Genomic DNA, 14,201 nt, shown 5'->3' with positions numbered 1-14,201 from the left:
GTTTTAACAGAAGGTTGATTGAGTGTGCTGTAAGAGCCATTTGACCAAATTCTGGTTTAGTTTGAGGCTATATTGGCTTAGCTACAGTCAGGTGCATGGAGACAAAGCCTCTATTGTTGGGAAACCTCAGATAGTTAGTTGTACCATAAACCTCCTCTGACCGATTTATGAGACAGCCCCCATCCCGTGAATAAAAATGTGAAACAATTTCAAAGCGCTACCACTTGGAATGGATAGCAAGGTCACTAAATCACCTTCGAAGTGACCGCAAAATGTGTTTCTTGTACTGATGTATCATTTTACCCACAACTCCCGTTAATCTGGGACTCGGGCTCAGTCCAAGAACCTGTCCTTTGGTCAGAGGGGCGTTACAAATACAAGCAGTTTTCTTCCACTTGCCCTGGCAGACAAGTACTGAAACCTGAAGCCAGCCGCTCTAGTACGGCACATCAGGGTGCCTCTGAGCCTTGATTAGTCTTTGGGTTGGGCTGGGGATGGGTCTGCGCCTCATTCCTTTTGGTTCACTGAGAAGAGTTGTTAAATAATGTTCCCTCTGATATCATATCTCAGTAAGTGCTTTTATTGCTGAGCAGACAAATTCAGATATACAGAACGTTCTTTTCCTCCTTTTTCCACTGTTGTTGGCTCATTTGTTAGCGAGCATAAGAATGGGGGAGTTTGAGTTTTAGGCCAGCAGCAGCTGAGGTGGCTTGGCAGCAAACAGGTACAGCAGGAGAGCTGGTCAGTGTTCAAAGTGAGTGTAAAGAATAAATCCCATTACATCAAATTGTAAACATACATCTGGAGCAAATGGAGGTGACGTGACTGGCTTTGGATGAGCGTGTGTTGAGTGAAATGAGCTAAACGATGGCTCCTGCACTGCTCCCTCTCTGCAGCTGTGGTCCACTATCTTTTGCCTACGTGCTCCACCTTGACCCTTATGCAAGGTTACCGCATTATGAGCACTGATACAGAGATGTGATTGGTCAACAGCAAATGAATAGCACATACCTCTGTCATGCGCTCCCAGCTGTGTTTAACTTTCATTACTGCACACGAAGCCTATCAGACATATCAGCTGTGTCAGCCATCTATCACAGTCGCAGCTGCTGTCAGGCTCACAAACTAACATAGCTTGAGACACACACCCTCTGCACGCATACACACGTGCGCGCGCACACAGACACACACACACACACACACACACAACTGTAAATACCATCAGACACAAACTGAGACAGCAGAGGTCTCTCAGGCAGAGCCATCTGCACCGAGAAATGCAAAACTTCAGATACCATCACCGATATTTATTGAAGATGATGTTATATATTGCTGGTACATGAGTGGTTGAATGTAAACTCACAACAGACTGTAACATCAGACTGATCCCAGTCTATCACCGACTGTGTCAAAGGCTCGACAGCCATCCCAGCCATGCTCTGACCCCAGGAACCCGAGCAGGTGATTGGACCAAATATGGAAGCCACCAATCGGATAAAGTGACGCATGACCTCCTTCCATAAAGTTCACACTGGGGCAAGTCTGCACCTGCCTCAGGAGCAGCTTCACAACACAACACACACATAGACATACAGCACTGTCTCTTGAATCACGCAGTACTGAAAGGGGACATAGGTTATGTTACATCAGTAACATCCCGGCACAGAGAGCGAGGGACATTCAGAGAGCCTGCAGTGATGGCATCGTATCTCCAGGCACTATGAAATTATATCCTCCTTACACACACCTGCATGTGTAAGTCTTTGAAATAAACAGATGATCATCTTTAAAAGAAGCAGTTGATAACCCTCGTTTTGAAATCCCAAAGAGTTTACGTGTGATCACAGAGGCGGCAGCGCTGACGTCAGTGACACACGGGGTTCATGTCTCAGCAGGCTGCAGCCACCACTCAGATGACACGATGCTATCATCTGTTGACTGTGATGTCGTTAAATTGAATTTCAGCCAGAAATTCACATTTTCACCTGTTCATTGTGGCTAGATATTGATGCTGCAGAACCAACCAAAATATTTTATTATCTAAGTCCTAAGTCCTTTCATAGAAGCAAATTTCTTTCTCCTGGTGCCTGCCCTTATTTGTTTCGGGGGGGGGGGGGGGGGGGGGGGGGGGGTCATATTTTTTGGCTTCAGCCAAAAAAAAGCATTTCAAAAAGCATTGAGGCCACACATCACACCAGTACTGAGGAGCTGATGTTTGATCTGTCATCTCACAGATCCATTGTGCACCTACAGTATCTGTCTTATGTGTGTGTATGTATAGTTTGAATGAGCCAAGATGCCAGATTGCAGATATACTCACTCATCCTTTTCTCAGATCTTCTGCAATGAATGATGTTTGAATTGTCTTTGTGTGCCATGTGAATATTTTCCAACGTGGATATTTTCTTTTCCAAAATCTTCAATCCAAATCCTCTCTTTGATTCATCCAAAAGATATTTATGTAACAATCGTTAAGAAAATAACATCCTGTCTTTTAAACACTGGCCCCAAACTGCTTGTTCAGCATTTGGATTTGGTGCTGCTCCACATTGTCAATCACAACCGTGATTACGTGATTGGCCAGCGTCCACCGACTCCACATTAATGTTGATCGATCGATTCTTGAGCCACATGCATCACCTGGCATTGGAGGGTATTTGTTTAAGCCAGAATGGGTTGGCAGACCAGAGAACTGAGCGCTGATACATGATGAGTACCAGACCAGATACAGCAGAGTACTGGCACATAGTGGATGGATCAGGCCAGGTATGCAGGGCTGGTGGACTAATGGTGGTAATGATGATAGAGACAAAGTGAGGGAAGTCATGGTGTTGAGGAAGAGGAACTGGCAAAAGAAAATGAAGGAAGGTTTAGCTGGAAACAGGAATGCTATCAATCGTGTGGCAGGTTGTATACATGAGTAAGAAGAAGGAGAAACACATTTGACCACACATATCTGCTGACTTATCTGTTTATTTTATGGACACGTTTAATTTCATGAATGCATGTCTGCAGAGTTCCGTTGTGGCTAATGATGACTTGCTCAGTAGGCCCTGTTGTCACGACTGTTGTGACTATCTGTACCATGTTGTTCATTACTCACGAACCACTGGCTGTGCGGCTAGCAGCATTGCGGCTGCATGCTCTCACCTTGGCTTCCACACAGGCTGTTATTAGCCTGTCTGTTGTAAGAGAAGAGGAGAAAGAAACCAGAACAGGGAGCTAGCTTAGCGTAAGGGCTAAGGGCATGAGGGGTGAGACACCTGTGAAAAAGGAGAGATCTAGAAATAATGGTGGATATTTGAATTTGATTTCACTTGGCAGGAATTACACCAAGAAGCAGAGCTGGATTTTATTTATTTTTTTAAGCTGAAGCAAAGGCAGAGAGTTTCTTTCAAGAAAATGTGTCGGGGTTAAAGAAGGAGGATCGCTGGAATAAAGTTCCCTTTTGAACATTCACACCATGTTTCCTCAGCCATGGCCCACACGTTGTCTTCTGTTACAGCCACACACACACACAAAGATACTGCAGTTTTCGTTTAAAGTCGTGGTGATTAGTGCACTTTTCTCTTTAGTCCTTTACGCTGGAAGACCCACCCCCGCTCCCTCCATGCCGGGCTCTCCGGTTTTGCTCTAACACGTTCCAGAACGTCAAACTAGAACCACATTTTATGAATGAATAAGGGATTCAAGGATAAAAGGGCATTTTATCCTGTTACAGACCACCATTCGACATAGACTGGACGAAACCGGCACTTTAAAATATCCTTGTCAAATTACCATCACACTCACTGATGCCGCTGACGTTCATCACATTAAAGACTCTGATGCTTTTATCTTGTGTTAAGTGCATTTAAAGGAAGACTTGCACTTCTGGCACAGGCCCATGCTCCTTCAGGTGACCCATGTATTTTCTTAATCCCTACTCTACCTGTGTGTTTAACCCTCACGTTTATTCTCCCTGAGGACTGGATTCCACACTTCCAGACTTCTCGGAAGTCCTTGCAGCAGCGGTGGCCCCGATCTGATCTGATCTACAAACATAACCCTCATTCTCACCTCGACGTTGCACCAGTGATGGCTGTCCCCTGCCTTCAGGCACGTCAGCTATTCGTTATGGGATTCACTGCTTCCACATCTGAGGCTGGCGATTGGTCACAGGAGGTTTGTCAGCAACCAGTGTCACTCGAACCGCACATGGCTGAACAGCTTCTAAGAGAGTCACATGAAAAATGTGCAGGTATTTGTGTCTCCAAGCTAAAGCCATTGAGGATGGGTGTGTGTGCAGAGGAGCTGGGACTGCTCATTTGCGTGCAAGTGTGTTTGTTCGCTTAATATCCTCCCGAGTACCCAAATTCCAGCGTCTGTGATTACAGTCCTAACTAATGGAAGTACCACCCAGGAGCCTGTATGAACGGTGCAGAAAACCAAGCCTCTCACATACATGCCAACATGTCCAGCGTCAACAAACACACATCTGAGCGTGAACGCGTACGCGTGTGATTCACTTGCAGTTGAAGAGGGTTTGTTTATCTGGGGTCAACTCGTTTAAGGCATGGTCACGCAAGGGCCGTCTGTCCAAAAAAAGAACGCAGGCTCACAGACACACTTGTATTAACATGTGCTCATAAACTCCAAACACCCACACGCTCAGCATTTTTCAGGAGTTTCCTGCAGTGTTTCCCAAAACAAAGACCTGTGTGAACTTAGCCGTTGCTGACTTTAAGACTTCTCTCTTCTTGGGTGAATCTTACACTTCATTTCAACATTTATATTCATCCATGAATAGAGCCACAGTGGCTGTTGTTCATAAGTTCAATAAGTGTGTCTACTGTTTAGGTCATGATCAACTAAAGGAATGTGTCCTGAGCTGGGTGGCCCACCACCTCAGCTAAACAGTTTGCTGGGGAAACCCTGTTTTCAATCCTCACACTGCCTTTTCCGCGTCACGGTGAGGCTGGAAATACAGCCTCTGGCTACTGAACTTTGGGTCCTCCAGTCCACTTTGTTGTCATCTGCTCGTATTTGCTGTGCTCGGCTGATCCTGGTGGTGTTTTGCTAGGGCCGTCTCATTGTTTTGACTGCATCTGTCTCTCTGTGTGGGGGGTGGGCCTGTCTCCGCCATCACCTCTCATTAGCTGTGACACACAGTGACTACCCAGGCAGCCTTTCAACACCAGTCTGCCACTCAACGCAAACCACCTGCCGGACATCAAAACAGCGGCCTTAATGCAGAATATAGGGGTCTCCTTTGTCCAAACCTGTGCATATTCAAAGTTTTCCACAAGTGCAAGCTCTGTCACACCAAAAACACAAATGAACTGTCAGAGATTATAGAAACCCAAATAAATCCAGGCATGATGAGGTTTTCATAGATGGTGCTCATTAGGACTGAATGAGACATAAACACCTAAACAACCCTCCAGCTGTGAGAGCATGCATACTTACTCACACACACGCAGGTTTACAGCAGCGTCACTCAGCCCTGACAGAGCGTGTCAAGACAACTATACGCCGATCACACTCGCATGGGCATGAAAATGGCATCCATACCTTCACACAAACACACTCTCAGACAGCCTCTCACATAGACGTCCTCTCACTCAGCTCAGAGAAATCCACTCTGCAGCCACGCAACATTTGATGCTAAAAGTAAAACAGGAGGGTCGGCTCAGTACCGATGTGTCCTCACCTTCTTATTTCCCAATCACAGATGATCTTTCTCAAACCACATTTCATCAGCCAGACAGTTGAGGGATAGTCCACACACAGGCGGAGAGTTCGTAGCTTATTCTAGATGAACACATGCAAAAGACTTTGTGATAGTGATGCGTTTGAGGTTGTAGAAATGTTTAGAGAGGAGTACATTTATTACAACCAGTACATTGCTGCTCTGAGTGACAGTTTGTGGTTTATCAACTTTGAGATATTGAACCATTTGCTGAACTTGCTCCCTTCTTGCATCAGTCATTACAAACAGCCAATTTTTGGTCAGTTTGAGCACTTTAACCCAAATGTTTGGTTTGTTTTATGAATTTGATACTTCTTAGCTTTTACTCAGTCTGTGATTGTTGCATGTAAACATGATTTTGAAGAAAATGAAGCATTACTTCAGCTTGGAGTCAACATTAAAACATTGAAAGACAACATTAAAACTGTTAAATAAAATAGTTTTTACATGCTCTATTGCTATGATTGGTGTTGACAATACTTTTTATGCAGCACTACACTCCCAATTCCAAAATTAGTCGATTAGGATTTACGTTACTGGAGTTTTACAACAGCTTGGTCATAAGAGGTGGCTTTTAATCACATCAAAGGAAAAGGGAGTATTTAAAGAGAGAATATTTCATTTTCACGTTGTTGTGTTATTTGACCCCAGACAACAAGTCAAGTAAAGTAGAGTAAAAGTCGTTATCCTGTACTGATTAACTTTATTAAAGCTGCACCAATCATAAAAGTGATTTATTTATATATATATATATATATATATATATATATATATATATATATATATATATATATATATATATATATATATATATATATATATATATATATATATATATATATATATATAAAGAAGATGATTATTTTAAAAACATGGGGAGAATGTGAACCCCATAATATTTGGATTATGAATATGAGGAACATTTCCATAATATGTCGTACATTTAGTGTTTAATGGTTGATTCTGGTGCAAAAGCTAAGCATAAGACACAAACACTGATGTTTGAGTTTATGGGTTTATTTAAAGACCTTCACACGTGTGGTGCAGATCTGTATGAAATCTGCATCTCTAACATGAGAAGACTTGATGGGGTGAGGTTGGGTTACAGGTAACAGACTGCAGGGATATGACCCTGTCTGTGCCACTGAACCGGGCCTGACCCAGGACAGGAGAGATGCCGGGCAGCTGGAGAATGAATCACCGCCATGTGAATCACATCCGCTGTCTTCTTCTCTTTCTGTTGCTGTTTACTTCTCAGCATGTGTCCCCCATCTTATTGAAACGAAAGTTGGACAAACACAGGGGAATGCTGACAGATCAGGAGACAGTTGGGAAGATGCGGTTTTGTTTCAGACAAGGAGCCTCAACAGCTGTCCCCTTTTGTACAAAGACGAGATGGACCAGAGGAAGGGAAACCTTCCAATCACATCTCAGATCAGTCAACAATTCAATGATTGTGACAGGCGTCTCGTTATGAGCAAATATATTCATTGACAAATATTAAAACAACTCTGTAATTTCAAACAAATGTTATCAGCAATTCTTCAGGCAAAATGCTGCAATTATAGAATAAAATCCAGTTTTTAGTCTCATACAGTATACATAAATACATAAATCTGCAACTGGGATGTTGAAAAAAAAACATTAAATCATCAAAAGAAGTGAGAAAGGAGATACCGTTGCCAGCAGCGAACATGGAAGCAAGAAGTTGAACTTCACTACTTACATCCTGCCTCTCCACAACCCCACCCCACCTTTCCTCCCAATTAAATTAGTATTGGGGATATGCAACAGAGGAGGAGTGGACGGGTGGAGAGGTAGATGGATGAATATAAGTCCTGCAGTTGTGTGTACGGAGTATCACGTTCTGCTATTTTCATATGGCTCTTTATTGCTCCCAGTTGTTGGGTTAAACAAAATGGGGCCGAAAAGAAGCCGGGGAGGGGGGTCTGCTCCACCAATCCTGCGCTTTGTTCCCTGGAAGCACTTTGTTTGCGAGAAATGTCACAGTAGCTAAATCAAGCCGAGCCACGGCTATGAGAAACAGACAGAGCAGATGGAGGATGGAAGGGCGTGTGTGTGTGTGTGTGTGTGTGTGTGTGTGTGTGTGTGTGTGTGTGTGTGTGTGTGTGTGTGTGTGTGTGTGTGTGTGTGTGTGTGTGTGTGTGTGTTGTTGAGGCGGTGTGGATTCAGGGAGCACATCGAGATACATTTGGTAACATTTGCTGGAGAATTGTTGCTAAATGTTTTGAAAGAAGAAGAAAGAATGGGTGAAAGTGAACGAGTGAGGCTGCGGTTTCTAACACACAGACGTGCTTGCGGCAAGTTGATGGAGAAATTGCTCCTAACTCCGCTCAGGTCGATTGCGCTTGTCAGCAAGAACGATGAATATCCTGCAGTCTATGCATGTGGGTCGTTATTGCGTGCGTCTGTCTGTGTGTATGTGTGTGTGAACTCACACACAGGACTGTGATGTTAAGTAGGGGTCATTCTCGAGTCGCTCCCTAAAACATGCCGTGTAAAGAGCAATGAAGGATGCTGAGATCTGTGTGTGTGTGTGTGTGCGTGTCTCAGTCTCAGCTTTTTGACATTCTCACACACACACACACACACACACACACATAAACACATTTACAGTCCTGAGCGTTGACTTCTGGCTCCCAGTCAGACTTTGGACTGCATGCTTTCCAGCCACAACATATAGAGAAGAAGTTTAGGTTTAGCTTGAGGTACAGCACTTCAGGCGAACATGTACATAAAACTATTCAAGTTCAAATGCAGTTCACTGTGTGTACACAGTGTGTGTATTATCGTGCTGTTTCCAGGGAACTCTTTACATGCTCAAATTCATATTCATGACAGCTGATGGGGAGTGAGCCTCTATGTGTCCAACACTGTCCCTCAGAGAGATCTATGCACAGGATGTGGTTTTCGTTCCTAACTGTCTGACGTTTGTGGAGGTCCATATTTCTTTCTTTTGGGGTTTTTCAACACCTGTAACAATGAAGGATGACCTCCTCGCTCTGCACTTGTCCTCCTGTCTCAACACCGCCCTGCATCTTCTTCCCTCCACTGTCTGCTCCTTCCGCATCCTCCCATCTGCTTTACATTGTGAGAAACAACTGATGGCTCTAAAATGGAGCTTTGTTTCGTCTGTAAGTTGCGTACCCTTCTTTTGATGCTGATAACCTTTGGCCTCTAGAGAGAAAGAAGGAAGTCAAATGATGATACACACATCTGAGTAAAACAAGATCTCTCCGGTTCATCTTTTTCTCTGTCCTAACATACACACTGTTTCTATTTTGGTGTGCTTGTGTGACATTCTCTGACCCTGGTATGCCACCGCGGCACAGGAAGTCAAGACTGACACCAAAGTGCACGTCATGTGTCTGTATGTTTACGCGTGCTGTGTGTGTTCACTGCTCTCTCCTGAAATAGGAATCTGAGCTATTTCCTCACTTAGATGTACACACACTCATCCATGCGCTGCAGTGCTGCTGTTTTTCTCATTAATTCATCCAGTCACACATCAGCTTGCCATCGCCCACCTCCCCTCTGCCACTCAGGACCAATCACACTGCCACATTTCAGTCACTCTGACGCCTTCTCCTACAGCGTTTGGCGCCCGACCTGTCGACGTGCCAGCGGCCGCCTTTTATGTCTCAAATAAAGGTAGCGCAGGCACAGCCCCAGGTGACCCATATCTTATAATGTATATCCCCACTTGAGGAGGTACTTTAAATGGCCAATGACCATGTTGTACAAGGATTTTTACAGGACTGTGAAGCCATCCATCCATCCATCCATCCATCCATCCATCCATCCATCCATCCATCCATCCATCCATCCATCCATCCATCCACACTGACCATCCATCCACACTGACTCCCTTCAGCTTTTTTTGTGTCATTGATCCTCCTGCAGTATATCTTCCTCTCCGTCCCTCCCATTTCATTTTTCTAACCCAGTGTCTTCCCCACTCATCCTACCACCCCTTGCACTTCCTCTCCCTCCCCCACATGCTCCGGCCCTCTCTGCGGAGGCCTCGGCCCCCAGCAGAAGAGCTCCACGCTGCTGTTTATGGCGGTGGGGGCTAAAGCAGAGGAAGTAGAGCCCACTATGGAATATGGAGACTATTAATATCAATGCAGCGGCTGGCAGAGTGTGTGAGTTAGCTGGCATCTGTGTCTGAGGTTTCGAAGGTGTAGAGGTGTTAAATTATTAAAATTGTTCAGACATAAATTTTAAATGAGAGTCAGTAGGTGCACAGCTGTACTCATTCTCCATTGTTAGTTTTTAAATGGTTTCTTCTGGTTGCCAGCACAGTCTGGCAGCAGCTACAAATGGCAAACTGAATCAGATAAAGAACACGACACAATTGATTTATAATTCTGATTCAGACTGGGCCAATCTCAACTTGAGCACAGGCAACAATTCTTTTTGAGCTCTTTCTTAAGTCCTTCAATTCCAAAGTCGGATGGAGGGAAAGAAGGATGAAAGTGGGAGAGGTAGACATGAGGAGGAGGTGGAGGAGCATGATTGAGCTCTCTTTGAAAAGGCTGGCAGAGTCAGGAAGTGATTAGGCCACTACAATAACCCCAATAATGACAATAGGGAAAACATGTCTGCAGCCACAACCACTTAGCATCAGGAACAGCACGCAGTATGGTTCCTATTTCATTAGAGCAGGACTGAGTGTGGGAGGATGGGCACATGGAAGGAAAGAGAAAGAAAGTAAGGTGTTACCTGCAGGAGGGTTTCAGGCCATGGAGAAGCAAGCTGAAGGTTTGGTTGCTGTAGTTACAGCTGTCAAGCCTTCATGCCTTGCATGCAACATCTGAATTGACAACTGTAGCTGGTATCATTAGCTTCATCTTGTTTGACCTCGGCTGACTTGTTTTAAATATGGGACTACATTAATTATATCATGCAAAAAGACTGATTCAACGTCCCAATCTGCTGATGATCAGTGTAGAGGTGGAAATAATGGATGAGAACTGTTCTTATACTGCAGAGGAGCAGTGTGATGAGGGAAAATTCAAGTTAAATCAAAGACTTACTTCATTCTGACATAACTCTGTTTAGATGCATGAAAATATACTTGAAAAAGCAACATAAAGACTACAATAGTTATAAGACTTATGCCTTTCTGTTCATTTTTTTCAAACTGCATGTCTGATGTGTTTGGTAAATGAAAGTGGATATCCTCAAGAGGGCTTTTTCTAACATAGCCTGTATATCCACAAAACAATCCAGTAAGCAAGTAACAATAAGTAACACTACTTAAGCTGTACTTCTGCTAATCTTTGCAGAATTGTTTTCATTTTAAAAGGCTAAAAAAGCCATTTAGATGCAGATTCACTCTTACTACAGCACCATGCACACAGCTTCAACATGTGGAGAATCCAAAGCTCGACAGAGCGACCATGCCTCGTTACAGTAAGCTAAAGACGAGGGGTGGATGATCTTTCTGGGCCTGAGCAGAAACCTGTGTTTTTGGGGTGTAGTCAATGGCACCATCTCTTAAAAAAACACGACTGACGCAAGTCAGCAGCAGTGGAGAAATGATTCATGGTCTCATAGCAGCATGAGGTCTGAGGCTCTGGTTCGGCCCTCTCTCTGGCCACATCATTTCACTGCAGCCCCTCCTGCTATTTTTCACGATTTTACCAAACTTCTCCCTGGCAATGAGGAATGGGTCTGATGAACCTGGTATTCGGCCAAACATGTCTGAAGGTCCAGTTTGTTCAGTCTGAGATGAAATCACGCAGGATCCGGATCTTTGTTCTCACTTTGTTTTTGTTTCTAGCACCTGAATCTTCCTCGTGGACGTTTCAGCTCGATGCCAGCTCACACAAACCTAAAGCCAGGCACAACACATGACCACCAGCAGTTAAACAGCGAGTGATGCTTGGTTGTTCTCTACTCATCCCTGCAGTGCTGATTTGGGGGATTTACTGCTCTGTCTGTGTTTTCACAGGGCCTCCGGGGAAGCGTGGAAGGATGGGAAGAAGAGGGGAACCTGGTAAGTGACGCCCACCACCTGCTTTGTTTGCTTATTCCTCCCTTCTCTCGTTTCCTGGAAGACACACTCTTTCTTCATGTCTCTCCCCACTCTCACTTCCTCCCACATTCCCCTTCTTTCCCCGGGTGACTGAATAAGTTCGAGGGCTTGTAAAAGCAGTGATCCATGAGTCAGGCTGGTGGATGATGGGCCGCAGTTGGCCCTTCTCCCTGTCCCTCGCTATTTGCGCCGACACAACGCTAACCTTGGCCATGTGGCTGCACTAACTTTGCCCAGATGTCAGTCGTTCTCCCAGAGCGGTAGCAGCTGCAGTAGTACGGCCCTAATGAGACTCTCCCTTGCCAACAGCACTACCCACCATTATTGTGTTGCTTTTTTTTCCCCGCGCAGACCGCAAAACACTCATCGAGGAACCAAAACAGTGCCGAGACATAACTCTTGTTACGCCAGAGGTCGTCATGACAGATAGAGCGGATGTTTAACAAGATTGAGTCACATTCATTTTAAATGTTTTTTATTAAGTGTTGACTCCACCAAATTGTGGCGCGACACTCTCAGACGATTTTATCAAAACCTGCAGGACTGGTGCTGTTCTGGAGGAAATGTGTCAGATGGGAAAACTTCAGATCTGGTTGTGAATCATTATTGTGGATATTTAGTAGATGAGACCTGCTCCCGTGATGATGACAAATCACCAGGAACCCTTATTGCTCGGCTTTACCGCACCATGATGCTTTATTTGTAGTCATTACAGCAGTGTAATGTATTTGAAATCAGTATTTTCAAGCTGTTCAGTTGATATAGACTGTTTGATGATGATGTTTCCTACGCTGTAGTGCCAAAGTGTCTTTATTTCTCAATCCTGCAATCCCAGCTCAATTGTGTTTCTTTGTTTTCTGTCAAAGAATAAGGCTGGAAAAACCTTCTGTTTTTCTTATTGAACTTTCTGACCCTGCCATTTCGTGGCTCCAAGCCCAGTGATTCCTACTGAAGACAGAAATCTTTAAATACAGGTCACAAATATATAGTTCTATTTTCAAAGAGGCTCAGTCATTTCCTATAACAGCTGGGCACTGTAGTTTTTAGCAGACATTACACAAACAGAGTTAAAGTTGTATTTGCCGGGTTTGATTATTGGTTGGGATTATTTACGGCAGCATGACAGTGTATGTGGGATTGACCCGATGCAACGTTGTGGCTCACTGATGTGTTTTTAATCGTTTCTGGACAACAATGGCTGCTGCTTTTTGGTCTTTTCATGGGATTTTTTGACAATAAGAATGATATAGGTTTGACCACACTTTTCTCTTTGCTATCCAACCAACATCTTGATCAGCATAGATTAGGAAAATCCCACTGAGCTCTGTGATGCCTTCAGGCGTTCACCAGGACCAGGAAATGACTGTGTTTTTCATCAGGGTGGTGTGTATTTCCAGGCTCTTGGTCTGTTGGACGATTATCATTGCGGGAAGGCTCGCTGTTAAAGTTTCATCCAAGATGGGGCGCTCACTAGCTGTTTGTCGCAGGATGGTCTGTGTCCGAAAAGGCCGATGTGGTCCTGTTACGTCATCTCTCTTCTTGTTTAGTTTTGCGTCCTCTTCTTGCAGCCTGGGTTATAGCGCGGGGGTAGGTGGCACGGAGAAGATGTTGCGCCATCCTCTTGTCTAGGACGTCTTTTTTTACAAGACCAGAAGAGGTTTTTCTCATTCTATCAGAGAAACAAATGAGAGTGGTGAGAAGAAACCAAAACACGAACCTGAATAACAGGAAAGAGGGCAGACAGAGTAGTTCAGCAAATGTCTCCTTGTCTCCTGCATCAGCTCTCGCTATTTTTATTCCCATTTGGTCTTTTGACTTGTTTTCCTTTTCTCTTCTGTTCATTTCTCTTGTTCCCTCTTTCTTTCTGATTAGTCTCCACACTTTCACACACCTGTCTGAAGTTCAGTAGTTAAAGCTGGTCTCACTGCTTGGCTGTGTAACCAGTGTGCAGTTGTTTACCTAACTGTCTGGCCCAGGAGGTCCTTGTCCCGGCGTCTAGACACAGCTAAACACAAGTGACTTGGTCTTCATGCCTCATAAACTCCAACACCTCTCTCTTCTTCTTTCCTTTATACCTTCTCACAACAACCACCTTTATGTTTTCATCCTTCTTTCTGCTCCTCTTGTCCCAAAGAAATGCCCTTGAATCAAACAGCAAAACTTCAAGGCTCACATAGATTCTGGTCATGTTTAAGGGACGTTTTGTGTTTAAATAGTAACAAAACACCACAAATATCCCACTTTTCCCCAGAGGGGAGTCTGTTTTCAATCTTGAGTTTATGTAGATGTTTAGTGTTGCATGTATGCTGATGAGCCGTCCTGTGCCAGAACTGCAGTGATGGCTTTGCTCCAAATCGTGCCATAGACTGTAACTAAGTTATCAATCACATATCAGCATGATTGAGT

General features: G+C 44.3%; 1 protein-coding gene across 1 annotated transcript in view; it reads left to right on the top strand.

Moving 5' to 3' along the window:
• Window positions 1–14,201, top strand: part of LOC139330829 (collagen alpha-1(XXIII) chain) — a 117,997-nt gene that overhangs the window by 73,460 nt on the left and 30,336 nt on the right. Inside the window, exon 3 of the mRNA XM_070961940.1 lies at window positions 11,712–11,756. Within this exon, the coding sequence (XP_070818041.1) occupies window positions 11,712–11,756 (45 nt within the window). The remainder of the gene's footprint in view (window positions 1–11,711; window positions 11,757–14,201) is intronic.

The sequence above is a fragment of the Chaetodon trifascialis genome, chromosome 5, assembly GCF_039877785.1.
Source record: "Chaetodon trifascialis isolate fChaTrf1 chromosome 5, fChaTrf1.hap1, whole genome shotgun sequence".
Taxonomy (NCBI): Eukaryota; Metazoa; Chordata; class Actinopteri; order Chaetodontiformes; family Chaetodontidae; genus Chaetodon; species Chaetodon trifascialis.
Note: the sequence above shows the minus strand (reverse complement) of the source record. Positions and strands in the feature narration are given on the sequence as shown.